This window comes from Neomonachus schauinslandi, chromosome 12 (genome assembly GCF_002201575.2).
Source record: "Neomonachus schauinslandi chromosome 12, ASM220157v2, whole genome shotgun sequence".
NCBI classification, from domain to species: Eukaryota; Metazoa; Chordata; class Mammalia; order Carnivora; family Phocidae; genus Neomonachus; species Neomonachus schauinslandi.
The window spans coordinates 83,359,488-83,386,336 of NC_058414.1; the positions used below are offsets into that span (position 1 = coordinate 83,359,488).

Consider the following 26,849-nt stretch of genomic DNA (forward strand, 5'->3'; position numbering starts at 1 on the left):
GGATGAGGGGATAGATTATAAGTGCAGTAGAAGAGCAGACCTTTATCTTACCACTTTACAAGTTACTGCATCATATGCATCATATCAGGATTTATAAGAGGCACAGTTTTATAAGCAGAAAATTTAAGTGATTGTAGTTTTGGAAAAAATAAAGCTTAACTTCCAATTGTCTGTGACATACAAAGAAAATGTTATCTATTTCATTACTTACTAAGGGTTTTTATGTCTACGATGTCAAATGCACATCACTGAGATCTTTAAAGTATCTTTTTTTATTGTTATATGTAATATGAAGGGTATTTATTGTCTTGTGGCCTGACATAAAATTAGCACAGTGAATTCCTATCAAAATGGTTTTACGTAAGGAAAATGTTCTTCTATTTTTGGATCATACTTGAATGGTGCTATCCGTTTCCTGTGACTTGGTGTGGTGAGGTATGTAGTGGAATCGTAGGCTTCCTCTGCTCTTGAGGAGAACATTGCTTCGTTTAAGCATTGTGTTACACTACACACTGAATTTTGTTCTTTGCCTTTTCTTCTGACAGTAGATCTTAATGGAGGAGCACGGAGTGACCCAAACCGAACACATGGCTACCATAGAAGCCCATGCAGTTGCCCAACAAGTACAGCAGGTCCATGTGGCCACCTACACTGAGCACAGTATGCTGAGTGCTGATGAAGACTCACCTTCTTCTCCTGAGGACACCTCTTACGATGATTCAGACATACTCAACTCCACAGCGGCTGATGAGGTAACAGCCCATCTAGCTGCTGCAGGTAATACTGTTTGGGTCGGAAGCTCTTCAGTTTTTTTCTTAACCTCTGGTATTGTGCATATCTGCAAGGGCCTAGGATGCAGGCATTCTCACATATATCACATTTTCCTGATTTTTTAAGCCTTGCATTTACAGCTTATGCCTGTATTCTACTGAGACTTAAGATCTAGAATGGCATACTATTAATGATATGACTTTGGTTTTGTTTTTTTCATCCATTCTAACAGTCTTTTGACTTCTTACTAAAACATTTAGTCCATTTACAGTAAATGTAACCACTGGTATATTTAGGTTTAAATTTATCATGTTTACAATATGCTTGCTTTCTCTTCATCCCACTTACCCTGTGTTTACTTTTCCTTTGTGTTTTAGAGGGACTGAAAAGTTTTTAATTTTTTTTCTTGTTAGTTTGGAAGTTATACACACTTTTACTATTAGTGGTACCCCCTAGAAATTATAATACATCCTTAACTTATTTCAAAGTCTTCTGTAATTGGTACTTTTGTCCTTTTAAGGGATAATGCAAGTTTCTTAGAACACTTGAATTTTATTCCCCTGCTTCTGACCTATATGCTATTGTTATTCTGTGTATTAATTCTTTGTATATTTTAAGCCATACAAGACATTATTTTTGTTTTATACTTAATGTTCATTTTTTCCTTTATATCCAGCTTGCCTTCTGAGAATTTTTCTTCTGTGTAAAGATAACATTTAATATTTCCTTCAGCATGGAAGTCTCTCAGTTTTTCATTGTCTGAGAATGTTTTTATTTAACTTTCAATCTCAAAGGATGGTCTCACTGGGTATAGAATTTTAGGTTGGCACTTATTTTTTCCCCCTCGTATCAAAGATACCGTTCCCACTAGTTTCTGTCCTTGCTTTTCAGAATTCAGCTGTTTCATTCTAACATTTGCTCCTTTGAAGGTTATCTCCCACATAGGTCCCTCCTCCAACTTTTATTAAGATTTTCTCTGTCTTAAGTTTTTTGTTTGTTTTTCTGTCTTCAGTTTTTGTGATACATCTGGCTTTGGACTTCTATTTATTCTGTTTAGGATTCTTTGAACGTCTTGAATCTGTGGATTGATGTCTTTCATCAATTCTGGAAAATCTTAGTCACTAGATTTTCTTTTTAAAGATTTTATTTATTTTTTATTTGAGAGAGCGAGAGCATGCACAAGAAGGGGGGAGGGGCAGAGGGAGAAGGAGAAGCAGACTCCCTGCAGATCAGGGAGCCTGATGTGGGGCTCGATTCCAGGACCCTGGGATCATGACCTGAGCTGAAGGCAGACGCTTGACCCACTGAGCCACCCAGGTGCCCCTTAGTCACTAGATTTTGCTTCAGTTTTGCTTCTGCTCCATTCCATCTTTTCCTTCTGTGACTCCAATTAAATATGTTAGTTTTCCTCATTGAATCCTTTATGTCTCTTACCCTCTATTCTGTATTATCATCATTTTGTCTCTTTATGCTTCACTCTATGTAGTTTCTTCAAACTGTCTTCCAGTTTATTAATTTTTCTCACCAACTGTGTCTGAGGTGATTTAAATCTGTCTACTGAGGTACTAATTTTAGTAATAGTTAATAGTTTCATTTTTTTTGTTTTAGAATTTCTAGTATGTTTTTTCCCTCCCAAATTTGTACTATTATAGTTTCCAATTGTAATAGAAAAAAAAGTTTTTTAAATCTCTGGGAGTGAAGTAAGCATCATGATTTTACAATACATTTGGTAATTCTACTCTCTGAAGTGCCTATGGGTCTTTTTCTGTTATATGTTGTTAGTGCTATTTCTTGTTTATGTTGGCTTTTCTCTTCATGTATTGGTTATATTTAAATGAATGCTGGATGGTGTGTTTGGAAATTTATTTTTAGAAATAATTTGGGGTCTAGAATAGTATTATTGTCCTCTAGAGAGGATTTTTGTTTGCTTCTGCCAGATGCCTGAGGACACTAGCAATCCTGGATTATCTTAATCCAATTTAAGGTTTGAGATTTTCTGGGCCACTAAATGACTTAAAGCTGGGCTGTATTTTGTACCATTCCCTTTGCTATTTACATTGTATACTTAGCACTATGGGGGAAGACTCCATGTAAACCATGCCTGGATGGGTTTAATATTGTATAAGGAACATTGATCTTAGAAGATATTTAGGGAAAGTTGGACAGTAAATCAGTTATCAAGAATGGCCAAAATACTTCATCTTTTTTTAGTATGTGCTGTATTTAAGGAAAAGAAGACAAATGTGATGAAAAACAACCTTATTACTCTCAGTTATAATCCACTGTGTACTTCTGGAATTGTGAATTTAAAATAAGGCTCAGTGGCAGAACACATTTGAGATGTTTGTAAAATATATTTTTGAAATATTTATACTTCCCAGAAGAGGGCATCCTAACATAATGAATGCAGGTCAACCGCTTTCCTAGGAAGGAAGATGCTTTTGAGACATAGTTTTGCTGTATTACTGTACTGCACTGTCATAGTGTTAAAATTAGGAAAGGACTTTAATCTAACATTTTCACGTGGCAGATATGGAAACTGAGGCCCAGCTGGTAGAAATGATTTACCATTTAATCATTCAACAATTATTGAGGAATTACTGTATGCTCTATATCACTGTATATAAATACTACGAACAAGACAGGAAAGAGCTTGCTCCTAATGTAGCTTACGGACCAGTGGTGGGGAGAAGGGTACAAATAATAAAGTGAAATAATTTCAAAAAGCACTGAATACTCTGGAGGAAATAAGGTGAATGGAGAGGGAAGGGAAGGAGATTGCTGCTTTTCTAATCCTATTCTCTTCCCTCCTCCACTGAGGTAATCACTATTCTAAACTTGATCTTTATCATTCTCATGCACTTCTTTTATTTCTGCTGTATATGTATGTATCAATAAACAATACTTAGCATTGTTTGGCATATTTTAAATTTTATAAAAATGATAACACTCTAACCCTATCTCTCTGTAACATTGTTTATCTCATTCAGTATTATTTTTTTGAGATTGATTCATGTTGATAATGTGGCAGTATGTTTTTATTTTAAGTGTTATTTGGTATTCCATTCATTATCTGAAAATGACATATATTAGTATAGCACTTAGGCTATTTATAAGTTTTTGCGATTACAATAACTGCAAATGAAAATTATTTTATCTTTTCTTGTGCAAATTGTGGGAGTTTCTTTTGGCAGTTTTCAGACTCTTGACATTTCCCATAGTGATACATTTTACATTGTGATCTGAGATAAATGAATGCACATATAACTGGAATAACAATTTCTCATGGAGTAATACTTACCCTTCTGCCATGACACACCCACTGATATGTTCTAGTGTCTTTCACTTTATTCCATTTTATTAAAAAACAAAAGCTACTCATGAACCACCAAAGAACAGAAACCTGCAGTTTGAAAACATTGCTGAAGGGTATATCCAGGAGGATAATGAGAGGGCAAAGATGGGCACGTTTTCAACTTTACTAAATATTCCAGATGTCTTTCCAAATCAGTGTATCAATTTACATCCCCACACAGCATGCTGGAGTACCTGTTGCTTCCAGTCCTCACCATATTTGGAATTGTCAATCATTTTTTGTTTTTGCCAGTCTGATGAAATAGTATTTCATTGTCTTTTTAATTTGCTCATCTCTGAGCTAGAGATTTTAGCCAGTGCAGGAAGACAAGATAGAGTGCCCTTTCAGACTATTGAAATGACTTTTTATTGACTATTGCTTTTCTTCTTTTGCATATTTCCTCTTTATGCTTTTGTCCAATTGGGTTGGTTTGTTTTTTCTTTTTTTTTTTTTTTAATTTATTTATTCATGAGAGAGAGAGAGAGAGAGGCAGAGGCAGAGGGAGAAGCAGGCTCCCCGTGGAGCAGGGAGCCCGATGCGGGACTCGATCCCAGGACCCTGGGATCATGACCTGAGCCGAAGGCAGACGCTTAACCGACTGAGCCACCCAGGCGTCCCTGTTGTTTTTTCTTATTGTAAGAGTTATTGATATATTTTTTAATACTGTTCTCTTCTTGATAATATACATTGCATTTAGTATCTTCTCCCAATTTGTTGACCACTCCTTCCCTCAATTTTTTATTATTTCTTTTGTCCATATAGGTTTTAGTTTATATTATTGTGAAATTTATCAGTCTTTTACCTTACTGTTTATCCTTTTGGAGTCTTATTTAAGGAATTCTTACCCCTGAGTTCATAAGTACTCTATAGCAGTTTACTGCAGAAGTTACAAAGTTCTTTGTTGTTGGTTTTTTTTTTTTTTTAAGATTTTATTTATTTATTTGAGAGAGAGAATGAGATAGAGAGAGAGCATGAGGGGGGGAGGGTCAGAGAGAGAAGCAGACTCCCTGCTGAGCAGGGAGCCCGACGTGGGACTCGATCCCGGGACTCCAGGATCATGACCTGAGCCGAAGGCAGTCGCTTAACCAACTGAGCCACCCAGGCGCCCCTTTGTTGTTGTTTTAATTTAGCTCTTTAATTCACCCGGATAATATTTTTGTGTATATGATATAGGGATCTAGTTTCATTATTTTTCCATACAATCATTTGTCCCAGTACCATATTTTTAATAGTTCATCCTTTTCCCACCTCTGTCTTCTGACACAGGAAGGTGTTTGTGAACTCTTAATTCAGTTGCATTGGCTTGTTTGTCTATCCTTCAGCCAGTTCCATACTGTCTTAATGACTGTAGCTTTATAGTAACTACTGATATTTGGTAGGATGAGTGCACCTTTTTATTTTATTTTATTTTTATTTTTATTTTTTTTTATTTATTTATTCATGAAAGTCAGAGAGAGAGAGAGAGGCAGAGGCAGAGGGAGAGAAGCAGGCTCCCCACCTAGAGGGAGCCCGATGCAGGACTCGATCCCAGGACCCTGGGATCATGACCTGAGCCGAAGGCGGACACTTAACCATCTGAGCCACCCAGGCGCCCCGAGTGCACCTTTTTAAATTCTTAAAATTCTTCACAATTATTCTAGCTATTTTTGGCCTTTTGCACTTCCATTTAAGTTTTAGGATCAGCTTATCAAGTTCCAGAAAAACCCATACTGGGACTTTTATTTGAATTGTATTGAATTTATAAATTAATTAAGCACCTTTATTCATAATAGCCTAAAACTGGAAATTACCCAAATGTCTATGAATAGGATAACGGATGAACTGTGATTAATTTATATTCTGGAATATTACTCATCAATAAAAAGGAACAAACTATTAACACATATAAGTGTGGATAAATCTCAAAAACATTATTTTAAGTGAAAGAAACCTTACACAAAAGAATATATACTGTATGATTCCATTTATTTCAAGTTCTAGAATAGATAGGGCTAAACTAGGGTAAAAAAATCAGAATTGTGGGTACTTTTGAGAGATTGGGTGGGAACTGACTGGAAGGAGACATGAGAGAACTTTCTGTAGTGGTGGTATTATTAAATATCTTGATAGATTGGTTATCATAAGTACATTTTCAAAATTTATGGTACACTTACACAAAATTGAATGCACACTTAATATTTGTACATTGCATTATATGTACATTTTACCTCAAAAGAAAAAATTGTAAAGAAGTATTGAACTCTAGCTAATGATATTCCCACTGAATATTTAGGGGAATCATACTGCAGTTTTCATGCATCAGAATAAAAAAATGATATGGATTGATGAACGGATAGAAAGATGGATGGGGGTGCCTGGCTGGCTCACTAGGGCATGCAACTCTTGATCTTGGGGTTGTGAGTTCAAGCCCCATGTTAGGTATAGAGATTATTTAAAAATTTTTTTAAAATCTTAAAAAAAGAAAAAAAAAAGAAAGATGGATAGATGTATATGGTAAAATGTTATGGTAGATAGATATATCAATGTTCACCAAAAAATTTTTTCAACTTTGCCCTATATTTGAAAGTTTTAGTAATAAGATATTGGACTCTTACAGATCAATAGAATAAAAACAAATTAGCTAATTAAAAAATGGACAAAGGACTTAAGTAGACATCTCCCTAAAGAAGACGTACAAGTGGCCAAGAAGCCCGTGAAAAAGATGTTCAATTACTAATCATCAGGGGAGAAATTGGAACCCTTACATGCTGTTGGTGGGAATATAAAATGGTGCAGCCTCTATGGAAAATGGTATAAAGGTTCCTTAAAAAATTAAAAATAGAACTACCCTATGATCCAGCAATTTCACCTCTGGGTACATATTCAAAAGAATTGAAATCAGGATCTCATAGAGTATTCACATTCCCATGTTCATTATTCACAATAGCCAAGATGTGGAAGCAACTCAAGTGTCCATTGACAGATGAATGGATAAAGAAAATGTGGTATATGTATAGAATGGAATATCATCCAGCCTTTAAAAAGAAGGAAATCCTCGGGCACCTGGGTGGCTCAGTTAAGCGTCTGCCTTCAGCTCAGGTCATGATCCCAGGGTCCTGGGATCGAGCCCCGCATTGGGCTCCCTGCTCAGAGGAGGGCCTGCTTCTCCATCTGCCTCTCCCTCTCTATCTGCTTGTGCCCTCTCTCGCTGTGTCTCTCTCTGTCAAATAAATAAATAAAACCTTTAAAAAAAAAAAAAAGGAAGGAAATCCTGCCATATGCAACAACATGGGTGAACCTTGAGGGCATTATGCTAAGTGAAAGAAGCCAGTTACAGAGAAGGACAGATACTGCATGATTCCACTTTACATGAGGTATCTAGTCAAACTCATAGAAACAGGGGTAGAAAGGTGGTTGCCAGCAACTGGGGTATGGGAATGAGAGTTGCTCTCCAACTCCAGTATAAAGTTCCAGTTATGCAAGATGAATAAGTTCTAGAGATCTGGTCAACATTGTGCCTATCTTTAACTGTATTGTACACTTAAAAAATTAATATGGTAGATCTCATATATTAAGTGTTCTTATCACAGTTAAAAAATAAAATACTGGAAAAAAGGTATCAATAGGATTTTTTTTTTTTATCTAGCAGCTATTTATGATGGAAATGAAGGTTAAAAGCATTAATTTATTTTTTGACTTGATCTGGGGCTCTTTAGAGGAGTTTATTTAAGTCAGACTGATTATACTACTAAATAACATGTAGAGAGATCTGTCTAGATTTTCAGGGAGGTTTATTTTAATTGAGCCCCTTAGACCATATATAACATGTGCTAGTGTAAATGTGAGTAAACTTAATTTTCATATAAGCCTTTTATAGGGTTTACAAATAAGGATAAAAGTGGATCGTCTGCTTTAAAAAGAAAAAGGAATGTCCTTGATATGTTGAGATTCCATGAATCAGAGACTCCAATAATTCCTTAGGGTCTACCCTTTATTTTAATAGTTTGAGGACAAGCCAGACCAACTTTTATTAACATTTTTTCCTTAGAGTGGGATAGTTTTCATCTTTTTCCTGCCAGCATGCTTTCATTAGTTTAACTTTGTGGTCAACAACTCCATTTTAGGCACAATTCTCAGATATATAAGAAAAAATTTCTGGGCGCCTAGGTGGCTCAGTTGCTTAAGTGACTGCCTTCGGCTCAGGTCATGATCCTGGAGTCCCGGGATCGAGTCCCGCATCGGGCTCCCTGCTCGGCAGGGAGTCTGCTTCTCCCTCTGACCCTCCCCTCTCTCATTCTCTCTCTCTCAAATAAATAAATAAAATCTTTAAAAAAAAAAAAGAAAAGAAAAAGAAAAAATTTCCAATTAAGATAATATTCTTCCAGCTATTCCTCTTATGGGTGTTGTTACTATTTGAGTTCCAAGCATGAGTGATTATCTCTCTTCCTTAACTTGGCAGTGTCTTGGGGTAATGGAAAGAGGGGCATAGGGATGGAAATGAAATTTGAAATCTGTGATTCTTTTGGCAAGCTCTTCCTCTCTCAATGCTGCAATTTCATTTAGCACCTCTGAGAATATTGCCTTCGCAGTATGGGCATGCTGGCAAAACACAACACAACATTATGTAAAATTTAGCTAGTGTATGGTGGGGAGGTGTTTAAGTCAGTCACTTTGTAGATTCCTTGTAAGTTTCATTGGTAAATGAAAATGATTTGTGTTGAACAATAGTGAACTATGTTGATAATATCAGGAACATTCTATATTTACTGAGAACATATTAGGAAATAAAGGCTACCTTTCTCGTGCCTTTAATTGCTTTCTGTCTCGTAGAGCTGACGGGCTTTGCCTGATCTCAGCACCCGCGTTATTGTTTCAGGTCCTGTGGGAATGGCTGCTGCCGCTGCAGTGGCGACAGGAAAGAAGCGGAAACGGCCTCACGTGTTTGAGTCTAATCCGTCTATCCGGAAGAGGCAGCAAACACGCCTGCTTCGGTGAGGGCTCCCTTCTCCATGCTGTTGCTGTTCCTCCAGCGCTTTGTGGTGTGGACAGGCGTTACTCGGTGCACCGAGGATACCGTCGGAGTCCTTGATGGCAGAATTAGACTTGAAAGTACTCTTGTGAAATCAAACACATGAAACTAGAAAGGATGAACAGATGTAGAATACCACATCATTTCATTCAGAGAAAATTTCTGTGCCTGCACTGTGCCAGACATTGTTCTAGGCCTTGGGAATATAACCGTGAACAAAACAAATTCCCTGAAAGAGCTTATAATCCAGTGGAGGAAAAAAGAAAATAAACATATATGTAATGTGTCAAATGATGATAAGTACTATGGAAAAAAAGAAAGTGGTGTAAGGAAAAAAAGAAAAGAAAGGTTTGGGGGATGTAGTAGTTTCTCTTTTTTTATAGGGATGGTCTGGGAACTCCTCTTTGACAGGCAACCTCTGAATGGAGACCTAAAGTAAGTAAAGGGGCATTACTGATGTCTAAAGGAAGAGCTTTTCAGGCAGAGAGAAGAGCAAGAGGAAGGTTGCTGAAGTGGCATGGAATGTGATAATCATGTTTGAGGAATAGCCAGGGAAAGAATGATGGGAGATAGAGTCAGAGCAGTAGTAGAGAGCCACATTATGGGGTCATTGATCCAGTATAAGGGCTTTGACTCTTGTTCTGAGTGAGATGGGAAGTCAGTGAAGGCTTTTGACTAAAGCAGTGATATGCTCTGATTTGTTTTCAAAGAAACCATAAGCCTACTGTGTTGAGAGTAGAATTTGGATATACCAGAATGGAAGCAGGGAGAACAGTTAGGAGGTTATTGTACTAATCCAGGCCAGAAATCGTAGGATCTTAAAACCAATATCGCAGCAGCAAAGGTAGTAAGAGGTAGTCATCCTGGATGTATTTCAAAAGTCAACTCCAACATGATTAACTGAAGGATTGGATGTGGGGTGTGAGAGCAAAAACAGCAGGGAAGGGGATCTCAAGATTTTTGGTCTGATTACTGGAAGGGTTGAGATGACACTTACTGGAAGAGAGGAGCAGGTATAGGAATGAATGAGGGTAGGGCAGAATCAGGAATTTGGTTTTGGACACGTCAGGTCTGTGATACCTCTTAACCATTAAGTGGAGAAACAATAAGCAGTTGATACGTGAGTCTGGAATTCAAAGGAGAGATCTTGCTGAAAATGTCTAAATCTTAGATCATGTCTAAGTCTTAGATCTTGTCTAAGACTGTGAGACTGGAAGAGGTCACCTAGAGAGTGAGTGTAGACTGAGGCCTGAAGCATTCTACCCTTTAGAGGTTGGAGAGATGAAAGGAATGAACAAAGGAGTCCAAGAAGCTACCAGTGAATCAGGAGGAAAATCAAGAGAGCAATACACTAGAGGGGCACCTGGGTGGCTCAGTCATTAAGCGTCTGCCTTCGGCTCAGGTCATGATCCCAGGGTACTGGGATCGAGCCCCGCGTTGGGCTCCCTGCTCCGCGGGAAGCCTGCTTCTCCCTCTCCCACTCCCTCTGCTTGTGTTCCCTCTCTTGCTGTGTCTCTCTCTGTCAAATAAGTAAATAAAATCTTTAAAAAAGAGAGAGAGAGCAATACACTAGAAACCAAGTGCAAAGAGTGTTTTAAGAAGGAGGGCGTGTGATCAGCTCTGTCAAATGCTGCTGGCAGGTTGAATAAGATGCAAATTGACCATTAGATTTAGCAACATGGAGGTCATGATTGAACTTGGCAAGAGCATTTCCAATGGAGTGGGAAGGATGAAAGGATTGGGGTGTCTTCAAGAGAAAACGGGAAAAGAAGAATTGGAGAGCGTGAATATAGACCATTCCTTCAAGGAATGCTGCCAAATTTCTTGTTTGGCATATGGTCCTTTGCTGAAGAGTTTTTTCTGAAGAGTTTGTAAGTTGCACAGAAAGATTATCATGCAGGTATAGTACACAGAGGACTTAATATTTGATGGTTGCACAAAATGCATTCATATAGGATAAGAAATTTTGTCTATAAAATATTCCAGAAGTTCTTGTAGTGTTTTAAATATTATATCCAAAATTTCTAGTTATTTATTAGAATGTTGAATCCAGATGGAGTGCCAGTCCATGCAAATGATATGTGACAAAAGCTAGAAAATACAGTTTATTTTATGAGGAAGATTATAAGAAACTGAAGGAAAAACCCAAAAAGTACTGATTGGAAGCTTTCAGCAAAGGGTTTATATGCCACCAGATAGGCAGTTCTTCTCATTTCCTTTAATGATGGGATAGGCCAGAGTAATTAGAATGTGTTCTATATAGAAATGTCTTTGCTGTAAGGGGCATAGACGTGATAGTACATACTTTTGGAAAAGATGGAAAACTAGGTATGTTCACTTTGTTTCATTTGAATTAATTACTCACCAGTCCCTGGAAAGAGTAGACTATGTTCTCAGAAGGATTATAGAACGTAGAACTTTAAAATAATCTCCCATGATTTCAGAGGAAAAGCCCAGCATTTCTGTGTCATCCAGTGTTGATATATTTAAAAAAGCTCTTTTACTTCTTCCTCATTTGTAAAATATTACAGGACCAAGAATTGTTGTTTATATGCAATGAAAATCTAGAAATGACAACATTTTTGAAATCGTATTTCTGGATAAAACTATGTCAGTGAGACATACACAATGACTTATCAGTCAAAGAAATTAGAAGCAGGTCATTTAGGCCCCCTTCATTAAGCATGGAGATGATATGATAATGTCTACAAGAAAATGTCTCAGCAGTAGTCTTTATCGTTATTACAAGTTGCAGTAAGAGAAAACCCCTTTAGTGTTGCTAGGATCAGGAAGAATTATAGTCTCTGTGTTCAGCCTTGTGTCATGGCTGTGTCCTGATGCAAACTTGTAGCCGACCCTTGTATCAGTGGGCTAGTCATTGGTCTTGAGGACAAAGGTATGCACATATTTCTGCTGAACAGGATATTCAAACTCACACTCCCCTTTTCACATTTTGGGTACAACAACGTATCTAATCAGAATAAATTGTCTCAAGTCAAAGTAAATTTTGTTTCTGTGTCACTGTAATTGCTCTCTTTAACCGTTTTTATTCTCTTTTCATTCTCTAATTCAGGAAACTTCGAGCCACATTAGATGAATATACTACTCGAGTGGGACAGCAAGCTATTGTCCTCTGTATCTCCCCCTCCAAACCCAACCCTGTCTTTAAAGTGTTTGGTGCAGCACCTTTGGAGAATGTGGTAAGAAAACTCAGCTCTGTCCTCAAATACTCACTCTTGCTTTCTGTGGGTTGTTGTTTGTTCTTTTGATCCTCTGTCTAGTACAATAGCTATTACTTCTATCCTCCCCTCATCTGGGGGTGGGAGTGGGACTGGTTTTCAAACCATTTTATGTAGATCAAAATAAAAAGGATTATTTCTGTTTGACTTACTATAACAACATATTCTACCCAAGGGGGGGAAGAAGATGGTGTTATGTTTGTTAAGAAACCACCACCACAGGATTTTGTTGGTTTTTTTTTTTTTAAGTTATTTATTTATTTATTTAGAGAGACAGAGAGAGTGAGAGAGCGAGAATACGAGCAGGGTGAGGGGCAGAGAGAGAAGCAGACTCCCTGCTCAGCAGGGAGCCCAATGCGGGGCTTGGTCCCGGGACTCTGGGATCATGACCTGAGCCAAAGGCAGACGCTTAACCCACTGAGCCACCCAGGTGCCCCAACGATTTTGTAAGAAAATTACTGATTTATGTCAGAAACAAAATGTGAGGTAATTCTAAGATATAAACTTCGTGAGGCAAACCTCAGGAAGCATTTTACTGATTGTTGGTATTTGAGTTCCATATTTAAAATCTCTTGCATTTCTTTGAAGAATTTATTTGACACTCTGCTTCAATTTTGAAATATAGTTGAATATTTTGATTGCCTATCTGTAGCTAAGTTTATAAAGATAGTATTTTACCTTTGTATACTTATACTAAGTGAACTACTCTTTCTTTGGCAGAAATAACTTTGAATCGTTAGTAGAATAATGGTCTGTCCAGATTTAGATTGCATTTTGTTTTTATTAGGATGACGTTTATTAGCTAAAGGGACATTTATTGGATTTCTCCCATATCGAATGTAGACATTTCAGGAGTTTAGAACTGATTAGTAAGCAATTGAAATTTTGTTTGTTTTATTGTGGGTTTTTTTTTCACATACAAATGTTGTAGTTCTTTTTCAACATTTTTGAGTGTTGTTTTGAGTTTTGCCAAAAATTCCTGAGGCCCTAGAATTAGGGTGCATATTAGGACCTTTCCTTAGAAGAATATGGTAGAAGATTTTTAGTTCAAAATGATGCCTGACAAGCTGTCCTTAGTGTCATGATGTTCACCAACATGAAATCTGGGCATGTCTTCTTTTTTTCAGTATCGAAAATTTAAAATAAGTTTACTACTACTAATAGTAATATGATCTGTGAAAAAGACTCATCCAGAAGACTCAGAAAAATACCTCTGAAAATTACCACTGAAAAGAGGGATGCCTGGCTGGCTCAGCCAGTGGAGCATGAGACTCTTGATCTCAGAGTTGTAAGTTCGAGCCCCATGTTGGGTATAGAGATTACTTAAAACAAAATCTTTAAAAAAAAACAAAAAGAAAGTTTGGGAAACTCCTGGAGTCTTCCATACATTATAAAAAGAAACAAACAGTCATATGATAAACTAGACAGAAAAAAAAGCAGTATATATTTTTTCATTGACTGACATTTGATAAATACAGACTGAAGAATAAATGCCAGTAGAATTAGAAGCAGAATATGCCTTCCAAAACATTAAAGAGGAAAAAAACAAGTCTATATAAAAGATTTAAAAAAGAAAACACAAACTATAGAACAAAGTAATAAAGTGAAACCAATTAATTCCGTTCTAAATCATAAATATAAATGGATTAACTCCTTTGAGAACGACAAAGATTTTCTTTTAGAGTGGAACAACAATAATCCAAACCAAAACCCAACTGTATTTAATTTATGTGACATACAGTGACTCACAAATATTCAAAGTAGCTGCAAATGATACCATTAAGAAAGTGAAAAGGCAATTCACAGAATGGGAGAAAATATTTGTAAATCATACATCTGACAAATAACTTGAATCCATATAAAGAACTCTTAGAACTGAACAATAAAAAGACAACCCAGTTTTATTTACTTATTTAGAGTGCACATGCGCAGCAGCCAGGGCGGGGGTGGGGGTGCAGAGGGAGATAGAGAATCTCAAGTGGGCTCCACACCTAGTGTGGAGTCCCATGCAGGGCTCGATCTCACCACCCTGAGATCACAACCCAAACTGAAATCAAGATTTGGACACTTAACTGTCTGAGCCACCCAGGCACCCCAAACCCAGTTTTAAAATGGCAAAGAATCTGTCACTATTTGCAGATGACATACTACTATACTTAGAACACCCTGAAGACTCTGCCAAAAATCTGTTCGAACTGATAAATGAATTCAGTAAAGTTGCAGGATACAAGATTAATATACAGAAATCTGTTGCATTTTTATACATTAATAATGAAGTAAATTCTGCTCCTGAAACCAATATTGCACTGTATGTTAACTAATTAGAATTTAAATAAAAATTTGAAGAAAAAAAATAATGAAGTAGCAGAAAGAGAAATTAAGAAAACAATTCCATTTACAATTGCACCAAAAAGAATAAAATACTTAGGAATAAACTTAACCAAGGTGGTGAAAGATTGTACTCTGAAAAAAAATATACAACAACGATAGAAGAAGTTGATGACAACACAAATGGAAAGATATTTTATGCTCATGGATTGGAAGAATTAATATCATTAAAATGTCCATACTACCCAAAGCAGTCTACAACAGATTCAATGCAATCCCAGTTGAAATACCAATAGCATTTTCATAGAAGCAGAACAAATAATCCTAAGATTTGTATGGAACCATAAAAGACCTCAAATAGCCAAAGCGGTCATGAGAAAGAAGAATACAGCGGGAGGTATCACAATCCCAGATTTACATGGTTTTAATAATGAAAATGGTATAGTACTAGCACAAAAATAGGCACATAGATCAATAGAACATAATAGAAAACCCAAAATAAACTCACCATTATATGGTCAATTAATCAGTGACCATGGAGGCAAGAATATATAATGGGGGAAAGATAGTCTCTTCCCCAAAAAATGGTGTTAGGAAAACTGGACCACTTTCTTACACCATACACAAAAATAAATTCAAAATGGGTTAAAGACCTAAATGTGAGACCTGAAACCATAAAACTCTTAGAAGAAAACATAGGCAGTGATCTCTCTCTTTTTTTTTTAAGATTTTATTTATTTATTTGAGAGAGAGAGAATGAGAGAGAGCACATGAGAGTGGGGAGGGTCAGAGGGAGAAGCAGACTCCCTGCCAAGCAGGGAGCCTGATGCGGGACTCAATCCCGGGACTCCAGGATCATGACCTGAGCCGAAGGCAGTCGCTTAACCAACTGAGCCACCCAGGCGCCCCTAGGCAGTGATCTCTTGTACATTGGCCTCAGCAAGATATTTATGGATGTGTCTCCTCAGGCAAGGAAAAAAAAACAAAAATAAATTATTAGGACTACACCAACATAAAAAGCTTTTTGCACAGCAAAGGAAGCCACCAAGGTAACGAAAAGGCAATCTACTGAATGTGAGAAGATATTTGTAAATGATACACCTGTCAAGGGGTTAATATCCAAAATATATAAAGAAGTTACACAGCTCAACACCAAAAAAACCCAAACAATCCAATTAAAAAATGGGCAGAGGACCTGAATAGACATTTTCCCAAAAACCTACAGATGGCCAACAGACCTATGAGAAGATGCTCAACCTCACTCATCATCAAATCATCAAATCAAAACCACAATGAGATACCACCTCACACCTGTCAGAATGCCTAGTATCAAAAGGACAAGAGGGGCACCTGGGTGGCTCAGTTGGTTAAACATCCGACTCTTGGTTTCGGCTCAGGTCATACATGATCTCAGGGTCGTGAAATCAAGCCCCATTTCGGGCTCTGTGCTCAGTGTGGAGTCTGCTTGAGATTCTTTCCCCCACCATACCTCCCCCTACTCGTATGCGCGCTCTCTCTCTCTCCAAAATAAATAAATAAAACCTTAAAAAAGAAAAAGAAATAACTAGTTTTGGTGGTAATGTGGAGAAAACAGAACACTTGTGTACTGTTGGTAGAAGTGCAGCCAGTATGGAAAACAGTATGGAGGTTGTTGCTCAAAAAATTAAAAATAGAAATACCGTACAATCCAGTAATTCCACTACTGGCTATTTATAGAAGAACATGAAAACACTAATTTCAAAAAGATACATGTACCCCTATGTTTACTGCAGCATTATTTACAGTTGCCAAGATATGGAAGTAACCAAGTGTCCATCCACAGAGGGATGGATAAAGAAGCAGTAGTGTATGCGTGTGTGTATATATATATATATACACACACACAGTGGAATATTACTCAGCCATAAAAAAAAATGAAATCTTGGGCGCCTGGGTGGCTCAGTTGGTTAAGCAACTGCCTTCGGCTCAGGTCATGATCCTGGAGTCCCGGGATCGAGTCCCGCAGCCTGCTTCTCCCTCTGACCCTCCCCCCTCTCATGTGCTCTCTGTCTCTCTCATTCTCTCTGTCTCAAATAAATAAATAAAATCTTTAAAAAAAAAAAATGAAATCTTGCCATTTGTGACAACATACGTGGACCCTAGAGGGTATTACGCTAAGTGACATAAGTCAGACAAAGACAAGTATCATATGATTTCACTTATATGTGAAATCTAAAAAACAAAACAAAACAAAGCAGAAACAGACTCTTAAGATACAGAGAACGTATTGGAGATTGCCAGAGCAGGGTGGTAGGGGATCGGCAAATGGGTGAAGGGGAGTGGGCGGTACAGGCCTCCAATTATGGAATGAATAAGTCATGGGGATGAAAGGTACAGCATAGGGAATATACTCAATGGTATCATAATAGCATTGTATGGTGACAATAGCTATACTTGTGAGCGTAGCGTACTGTATAGAGTTATCAAATCACTATGTGGTAATACCTGAAACTAATGTAAGTTGTGTTCAACTATACTTCCAAGTTTTTAAAAAATGGCAAAGAATCTGAATAGATATTTCTCCAAAGAAGATAGAGAAATGGTCAGCAAGCACATGAGCACTGATGATAGTCATTAGTTATTATGGAAATGAAAATCAAAACCAGAATGAGACCACTTCATACTTACTAGGATGATTATAATCAGAGAGGTGGACAACAATAAGTGTTGTTGAGAATATGTAGAAATTGGAACCTTCCATACATTGCTACTGGGAATGTGAAATGATGCAGTTGCTTCAGAAAACAGTTAAGACGGGGCACCTGGATGGCTCAGTCGATTAAGTGGCTGCCTTTGGCTCAGGTAATGATCGCAGGGTCCTGGGATCGAGTTCCGCGTCGGGCTCCCTGATCGGCAGGGAGCCTGCTTCTTCCTCTCCCTCCGCCTGCCTCTCTGCCTACTTGTGCTCTCTCTCTATCTCTCTGTCAAAAAAATAAAATCTTAAAAAAAAAAACAGTTTGGCAATTTCTTAAAATCTTAGAGTCACCACATGACCCAGCAATTCTACTCCTAGGTTTACTCAAAAGAACTGAAAACAAAACTTATACACACAACGTCCATAGCAGCAAAACTTATAGATAAATCTTAAACACGATGTTCTTAGCAGCATTATTCGTAATAGCCACAAAGTGGAAACAACCTAAATGTTCATCAACTGATGAATGGATAAATAAAATATGTTATTATCCATACAATGGAGTATTATTCAGCAGTAAGAGGGAATGAAATACTGATTTAAAAAAACTACAGCATGCAGGGCTCCTGGGTGGCTCAGTGGGTTAAGCATCTGACCTCAGCTCAGGTCATGATCTCCAGGTCCTGGGATCGAGTCCCGCATCCAGCTCCCTCCTCAGCAGGGAGTATCTCTGTCTCTCTCTCTCTCTCCCCCTCTGCCCCTCTCCACTGCCCATTCTCTCGTTCTCTCAAATAAATAAATAAAATCTTAAAAAAAAAAAAAAAAAAACTACAGCATGGATAAACCTTGAAAACATTGTGCTAAGTGAAAGAGCCCAATCACAAAAGACCACATGTTGTATGATTCCATTTATATGCAATGTCCAGAACAGGCAAACCTATGGAGTAGATTAGTCATTGCCAGGTTGGAGAGGTGGGAAGGAGGAATGGAAAGTGACAGCCAATTAGTATGGGTTTATTTTAGGGGGGATAAAAATGCTCTAAAATTAGATTATGATGATGCTTGCACAACCCTACATATATACTTAAAAAGGTTGAATTGTACACTTTATTTTTTTTAATTGTACACTTTAAATGGTGAATTGTATGGTCTGATATGCTGAATAATGACCCCAAGATATCCAGGTCTGAATCCCTGGAACCTTTGTGTGTTACCTTGTATGGCAAAAAGGACTTTGCGGTGATTAGGTTAACAATCTTGAGATGGGGAGATTACCCTGGATTATCCAGGTACGCCCTACATCTAACTACATTGTCTTTATCAAAGGGAGACAAAGGGAGATTGATAAAGAAGTAGAAGATGTGTTGGTAGGAGTAAAAGGCTGGATGCAGGGAAGGGGTCAGGAGCCAAAGAATATAGGCTAGAAGCAACTAGACAAGGCAAGGAAATGGACTCTCCCCTAGAGCCTCCAGAAGGACCAGCCTTGCCAATAACCTTGACTTTAGCCCAGTGAAACTAAGAGAATTTCTGTTGGTTTAAGCCACCAAGTTAATGGTACTTGTGGCAGCCATGGATAAACTAATATGAAGGGTATGTGAATTATAATCTCAATAAAGCTGTTAAAAATCTTAAAAGTAAAATAATAGGCAAAGGTATGTCAGACAAATACCTACAAAAAATAAATCATGGATCCCAGCATTAATATCAGACAAAGCCAAATTCTCAAGACAAATGAGTATTAACTGAGAACCAGATGTAATTTGGTATTGATAAGTAGTATAAATTTATAATGAACCTTTTATGCCTCAAGTGACATTAAAGCAAAGTGTGTAGATCAAAAAATTACAAATATAAGAAAAAACAAATGACAATGGCGGGAGGCTTTAATATCTTTGTCAGATTAAAGAAGAAAACAAAATAAGAATATAGGGATCTGAATAAAAGAATAAGGTTAATATAAAAGATATATGCTAGCATTGATACTGTATAAGAAGAGAATATGCCATGTTTGAAAAATTACATGAATGAATTATAAGACTTGACCAAATATTATTATTAGGCCCCAAAGAAAATCTTAATAAATTGTAAAATGCAGAAATTATACAGGCCATATGGTTTTTTTTTTTTTCAAGGAACTACTTTAATTTTGTTTTTCAGCTACAACTACAAATCTCTTTTTAAAAATTGAAACATAATTAACATGCAGTGTTATAATTAGTTTCAGGTATATAATTCAGTGATTCAACAATTCTATACATTTCTCAGTGCTCATCAAGATTAAGTGTACTCTTAATCCCATTTATCTATTTCAGTCACCCCCCCCCCCCGCCCCCCGCCCCATGCTTCTGATAGCCAGCAGTTTGTTCTCTGTATTAAAGAGTAGTTTTTTTGTCTGTTTTTTCCTTTGTCCATTTGTTTTGTTTCTTAAATTCCACAAGGAGTGAAATCATACGGTATTTGTCTTTCTCTGACTGACTTATTTCATTTTACCCTTTACATACATAAGTGTTGTTGCAAAAGGCAAGATTTCATTCTTTTTTATGGCTTAGTAATATTCCATTATATATTCCAATATTCCAGTATTATAATATTCCATTATATATGTATGTATATGTACATATACACACACACCACCTCTTCTTTACCCATCCATCTATGATGGACAGTTGCTTCCATATTTTGGCTATTGTAAATAATGCTGCAATAAACTTAAAGGGTGCATATATCTTTTCGAATTAGTGTTTTCATTTTCTTTGAGTAAATACCCAATAGTGGAATTATACAGGCCATATTTTTGACCATGATACAGAACATTTTGAACTTAATATCAAAACATAGACAGGAAAAAGTATTCAGCCTCATAGAAATTTAAAAATACTTCTTAATTTGCAAACTATTTAGAAAATACAAAAGCAAAACTTAAAAGTTTCAATTTGAACTGGTACTCAAAAGACTATTCATTGCCTTAATTTTTTTTATATACAAGAAAGATGGAAAAGAAACCTCTAATTCAAGAAGCTGGAAAGGGAATAATAAGATGAGTCTAAGAAAAAAGAGACTAAGTAAACATGGGGAAAAAATGAATTTGTGAGCAGAAAAAGAATTGTTACATTCAAGAAATGATCCTATGAAAAGTCCAATGAAAAAGAAAAACTTCTAGCATGCTAGTTGAGGAAAAGGGAGAAGAAAGCAAATATATAATCTTAGAAATTAGATGAGTCATAGTTGCAGATAAGGAAAGATTGAAACTTGTAAGAAAATGCTGTATATTAATTCTGTTCTTACAAATTAAGAACCTCAACTAAGTGGATAATTTAGTAAGAAAATAAAATAACTAAAATATATCTAAACCTCAGTAGAACAATAAACAAAACTGAGTAAGTATATCCCTCAAAGGGGACACTGCTCTGATTATTTTGGGTGACTTCTGTTAACCTTCAAGATACAGAATCTAATCTTAATATATCAGTAATGATATTCAGAGTGGTATTAAGTAATTAGAACCCATTGTTTATCATAATCAGTACACAATGTATTGCCCATAATCTCTTGTTAATAACAGTTAAGGAGATGATTTAGATGTCTGACATTTATTGAGTGCTTACTGTGTTCTAGGTATAGTTATAAGCACTTCGTATAATCTCATTTAATAATTTTAGTATATGTGCTGCTGAAGCGAGCACTCATTTAATAATTTTAAAACTGATACTTGCATTTTGTTCTCCTGCCTGAAGCTGTCATTAATCTTCCTTTTTGCTTTTCTAGCTGGAGGCTGCTGAGAAACTCTAGAAAAATTAAAATTCAATAGGGCTATTCATCTTTGAAATATGGATTTCAGATTCAAGATTGTTATTTTAAGAGTTTGTTGAAAGGGGATTGGATACATTACTAGGCCTTTTAATAGTTAATGTTGAATTTTTTTTTTTCTACTTTTCAGGGTTCTATTTATTTTTCCATACTGTGTTTTGCCCATATTACCTTCTTGTCCACAATTGAGGTGTATAGCAAGGCACTGTAAACAAAATTAAATGGCTCACAACAAATGGGGAAAATGTTTTCAAATTAATAACAGCAATTACAATTTATTGAGTATTTTTAATGTACCTATTTTCTGCTAAGCACTTTATATTTATGATTTTTACTTAATCATCACAATAACCCTATGATATATATGTTATTATTTGTGCTTTACAGATGTAGAAATTTGAGGGTTGAGAGCTTAAGTATTTTGTTCAAGATCACACAGTAAGTAGCAAACTAATGATTAATATTCTTAATATATAGGGCTCTCAAAAATCAATAAAAATAAGAACAGATGAATAACAAAGACCCAAAGATATGTTTGAATATGGATTAAATATTAGATGATATTAAGGAATTCTGATTTTTTTTTTTTAAAGATTTTATTTATTTATTTGACAGAGAAAGACACAGCGAGAGAGGGAACACAAACGGGGAGTGGGAGAGGGAGAAGCAGACTCCCTGCCGAGCAGGGAGCCCGATGCGGGACTCGATCCAGGGACTCCAGGATGATGACCTGAGCCGAAGGCAGTCGCTTAATCAACTGAGCCACCCAGGCGCCCGGAATTCTGATATTTTTGTAGGATGTGATCGTTGTACTGTAGTTATGTATGAGAATGCCCTTATTTTTCCAAGATGCATGCTGAAGTATTTACAAGTGTTGCAGTGTCTAAAATATACTTTAAGTGGGAATGCCTGGATGGCTCAGTCAGTTAAGCATCTACCTACAATCTCAGGGTCCTGGGATCAAGCCTGGGGTCAGGCTCCCTGCTCAGAGGGGAGTCTGCGTCTCCCTCTCCCTCTGCACTCCCCCCCCACCGCCCCGCAGCTCACGCACACTCTCTCTCTCTCTCAAATAAGTGAAATCTTTAAAAATAATAATAAAATAAAATATACTTTAAGTGGTTAGCCCAAAAAATATTGTGTGTGTGTGTACAGATGGCAGATAATTATGCCAAAATGTTGACAATTATTGAATCTGGGTGGTGAGGGTAGAAGCATTTATTTTACTGTTCTTTACATCTTTCTGTATTTTTGAGTTTTTTCATTTAAATTCATATTTTTAAACACCCAAAGACAAAAGAGAAGACATAAATAGAAGGAGGAAGTACAAATGTCAAACAAAATTTTCAAAAAATAGGAATTAAAACAGAAAGCCACTTTACACGGTTTGGGTTGGCAAACATGAAAAAGATGTACGACTTGCAGTATTGGCATATCAAACAGGCAGTTTAAATTGGTGTAAGTTTTTAGAGGGCAGATTGGCAACTATATAAAATGTGCCCCAAATGTACACTTTTTAACCCAGCTTCCTTTTGAAATTTTATCCTAAGGAAATAATTTGTTAAATGAGCAAAGATGTATGTACAAGTGTATCAGTCACTGTACCCTTTATAGTATCTTTTAAAAATTGAGAATAACCTAAATGTTCAAAGATAAGGGATTAGTTAGATAAATGATGGCTCATCCAGAGATAGGACTGCTACACTGCCATTAAATATGATGACATAGGTCTTTCTATTAACATTTTCAGATGGAGATGATGTATTAAGTGAACAAAGCAAGTTACAGAACCGTACATAGAGTTTGGTCCTACTTTAAAAGTAAATCTGCATTTTATACATGTTTATGGAATTGTTAAATGCAGAGGATTGTTGTAATTAACATTTGTATAATATAGCAGATTATTCTCAATAATTCTGACAGTAACCTTGAGATGTAGGCATATTATTATTATTTTCATTTTGCAAGAGAATACTAGCTCAGAGAGGTTAAGTGATTTGCTCCAGATTCCCCAACTTCTTTTTATTTTATTTTATTTTATTGTTATGTTAATCACCATGCATTACATCATTAGTTTTTGATGTAGTGTTCCATGATTCATTGTTTGCGTATAACACCCAGTGCTCCATGCAGTACGTGCCCTCCTTAGTACCCATCAGATTCCCCAACTTCTGAATAGTAGAGCCACTGTCGAGATTTGGGTTCAAGGTAATAGAGTATTATATCTCACAGAGGTTTGTCCAGGGTATTAAATATGGGGTTTCAAATTTAATTCAGTAATTCAAATTTAATTTCATTTTCTTAGTCCTTGCCTCTTTTTCTAAAAGGGAACAAATAGTGCTACCTTCCAGTTCTCCACAGTCCTGTGCATACTTACTACAGGTGTACTTTTATTTGTATGATTATTTGATTAACATCTATCCCCAGCTAGATTGTGAGCTCTGAGATGGGAGGGACTGGATCTACTTTGTTCTCCATTATGCTCCCAGTACCACACATTGCCCCTGCCACGAGTAGTTAGTTGCGAATGAATAAAGCTTCTTAAACATTTGTCAGCACTGAGCAATGCAGATTTGGTTTCTAAGTTCTAATCCTACATTGGATCTCAATTGAGACCTTGAGACGTAAAGAACTGTGAAGTTAGCTTGTGTCATTCTTTATAGTGCTTGTCCCAGTTTGTAATTATACTTTTATTTTTATGATAATTGTTGTGTTTGTCTTCTCCACTAGAGTGAAATATGCACAATAATGGGGCGCTGTGATGGATAAATTTGATTTCCATTTTGTCCCCAGCTCTTCCTTAGTACAGTGGCTAGCATATAGGAAATGAATAATTATTTGGTTGATGGCTGGCTGGCTGGAGGAACTACTAGGTTCAGAGATCACATACGCCATGTCTATATTTGTAACGTGATGGAGTGAAGTAACCTAAAACTAGCTGAACTCTCAGAAAGGGCCTTTGACTTTAATGTAGAATGAGATTCCCTTATTCAGAAACTCAAGGTTTCTTTAAGTTGCTTGGGATCTAGCCTCTCAGATCTAATAGTCTTTGAAGTTTTTGTTTGTTTGTTTGTTTGCTTTTTAAAGATTTTATTTACTTATTTGTCAGAGCGCACACAAGCAGGGGGAGCAGCAGGCAGAGGGAGAAGCAGGCTCCCCGCTGAGCAGGGAGCCCAATGCGGGGCTCGATCCCAGGACCCCGGGATCATGACCTGAGCTGAAGGCAGACGCCTAACCGACTGAGCCACCCAGGCATCTCTCTCTGCAGTTTAAAACCTATGTCTTCTTAAGCCTCAGCTTTTTAAAACAAAACAAACAACAACAACAAAAAAAACAAGTTAAAAGACCTCCAGAACTCCATTGGGTGTTTTGGCCCTTTTGAATATCCTTCTTAGTGAAGGTGTGGCTTCCACCTAAAAGGCAGCATTATTTTTTTTTTTTAAGATTTTATTTATTTATTTGAGAGAGAGAATGAGAGAGAGAGAGAGAGCATGAGAAGGGGGAGGGTCAGAGGGAGAAGCAGACTCCCTGCCGAGCAGGGAGCCCGATGCGGGACTCGATCCGGGGACTCCAGGATCATGACCTGAGCCAAAGGCAGTGGCTTAACCAACTGAGCCACCCAGGCACCCAAAAGGCAGCATTATTAATGTTTATACAAGCTAATTCAATTTTGCCCATGGGTTGGTATTAACTAGAGTGGACATATATAACTAAAACCTCCACATTTGTGAAAACTGTTTTTAAGCTTTGATTTTTTGAGTAGTTTCCCCACATTGCTTTTTCCTATATGTGGCTCGATGTCCTCATGTGTAAAATAAGGATAATACCCACCTCACTGGGGAGCAGTAGAAATTAATTAAAGTTGATTATCAGCCCCCTATATATGTTTATAGAGAGCTGGCATGAAAAGCATTGGCAAACGGTAGCTTTTTTTTAAGTTGCTGTGTCCCGAAGGCATGCTCTTGGCTTACTGCCATATCCCTCTTTTATAGGCTTGGTAGGAATAGGCCTAGAAATATTTTGTTGAGGAACAGAGAGAGAATTTCCATCCTTTTCCAAAAGAATTTCAGGAGTTTCTGGAGGTGGAGCTCTTTCCTCGAAATCAATAATCCGTAGCATTTAGATGGGGATACACTGGCTATGACTAACGAGTTCTGCAGGTGCAGAAATTAGTCACAGGCACAGAGGCGAGAGGTAGCTCTGGGGTTGTCACTGGCTTCTTTAAAATCATGCTTCAGTCTTTAATTCTACTTTCCCAGTAGATGAGTGGACTCTGGAGTTGGTTGTGATTTCTTGTTCTAAGTCACTCAATTTTTTATATAGGTTTTTTAAAATGTCTTCAAGTTACAGGAAATGTGGAAGCATATTTTAAAAAATAGTAAAGTAAAAAATACCATATGATTTCCTCATATGAGGAACTTAAGAAAGAAAACAAATGAACAAAGAAAAAGACAAACCAGAAAACAGACTCTTAGCTATAGAGAACAAACTGGTGGTCACCAGAGGGGAGGTGGATGGGGGATGAGTGAAATAGGTGATGGGGATTAAAGAGAGTATTTATCATGATGAGCATTGAGTAATGTCTAGAATTGTTGAATCACTATATTGTACACCTGAAACTAACAGAACACTGTATGTTAAATATACTGGAATTAAAATTTTAAAAAATAGTGAAGTAAAAATTTTTTAATTTACATACTCAACAAATAACTAACACTGTTAGATACAAAATATGAGATAAGGAATCCATCTAAATCCTTTGAGGTTTCAAGGTCTAAAACTAGGGATCCAGGGGGTGAGAGGAAAATTGGAGGTCTGGACTGAGGTGGGGGAGAAAAGAGGCTGACCTTGGGGCTGGAGAGAGAACAGGGTGAAAGCCAACAGAGCTTTATGGGCCACAGCATGTGTCCTGGCTCAGTGCCAGATGTCCTTCAGGCTCATGGGTCTGAGGGCATCTCTGCACTGGGGTGTCTTTTTGTTACATATCTCAGATGACAAGGTATTTTTAATCTCAGAGAAGCACACAGGTAAGAAAAAATGTTTTGATCTTTTCATGGCACCTTTCTGAAGACTGCTCTTTTCTCCAGAAAGGCTTCAGCTATACAAAAGAATTATGGTATCTTGTCTGGGACTGTTTTTGCAACCTGACTAAGGGCCCATTGATACTACAGTGGTAGCAGCCAATTCCAGAATCCTGAGCAAGCACATTCTGTGCCCAGAACTCTTAAGGGCTCTCATAAACACCCTAAACACTCCACCTCTGGCAATTACGAGAATGTTTGTTAATATATCATCTGCACGTGTCTGATATATGTGAACTGTTTCATAACACCTGTTAAGTAATGATAGTGGTGTCACACACTAGTTGTATATGGTATATATAAGAACGTAAGTGATCATTTCATTTTATAGGAATTTATTTATTTATTTTTTTTTTTTAAAAAGATTTTATTTATTTATTTGAGAGAGAATGAGAGACAGAGAGCATGAGAGGGAGGAGGGTCAGAGGGAGAAGCAGACTCCCTGCCGAGCAGGGAGCCCGATGCGGGACTCGATCCAGGGACTCCAGGATCATGACCTGAGCCGAAGGCAGTCGCTTAACCAACTGAGCCACCCAGGCGCCCCATTTTATAGGAATTTAAAGGAGTAAGAATTATGGCAAGAAAACTT

At 37.1% G+C, this 26,849-nt stretch overlaps 1 protein-coding gene across 2 annotated transcripts in view; it reads left to right on the plus strand.

The window, feature by feature from the left end:
• Positions 1-26,849, plus strand: part of NRF1 (nuclear respiratory factor 1) — a 143,535-nt gene that overhangs the window by 46,216 nt on the left and 70,470 nt on the right. The window contains exons 2-4 of one of the 2 annotated variants that reach the window (XM_021699278.1): positions 546-777; positions 8,982-9,096; positions 12,208-12,334. In XM_021699278.1, coding sequence (XP_021554953.1) covers positions 555-777; positions 8,982-9,096; positions 12,208-12,334 — 465 coding nt within the window. In that variant the 5' untranslated portion in view covers positions 546-554. The remainder of the gene's footprint in view (positions 1-545; positions 778-8,981; positions 9,097-12,207; positions 12,335-26,849) is intronic. The other variant, XM_044920290.1, reaches the window with a different exon arrangement.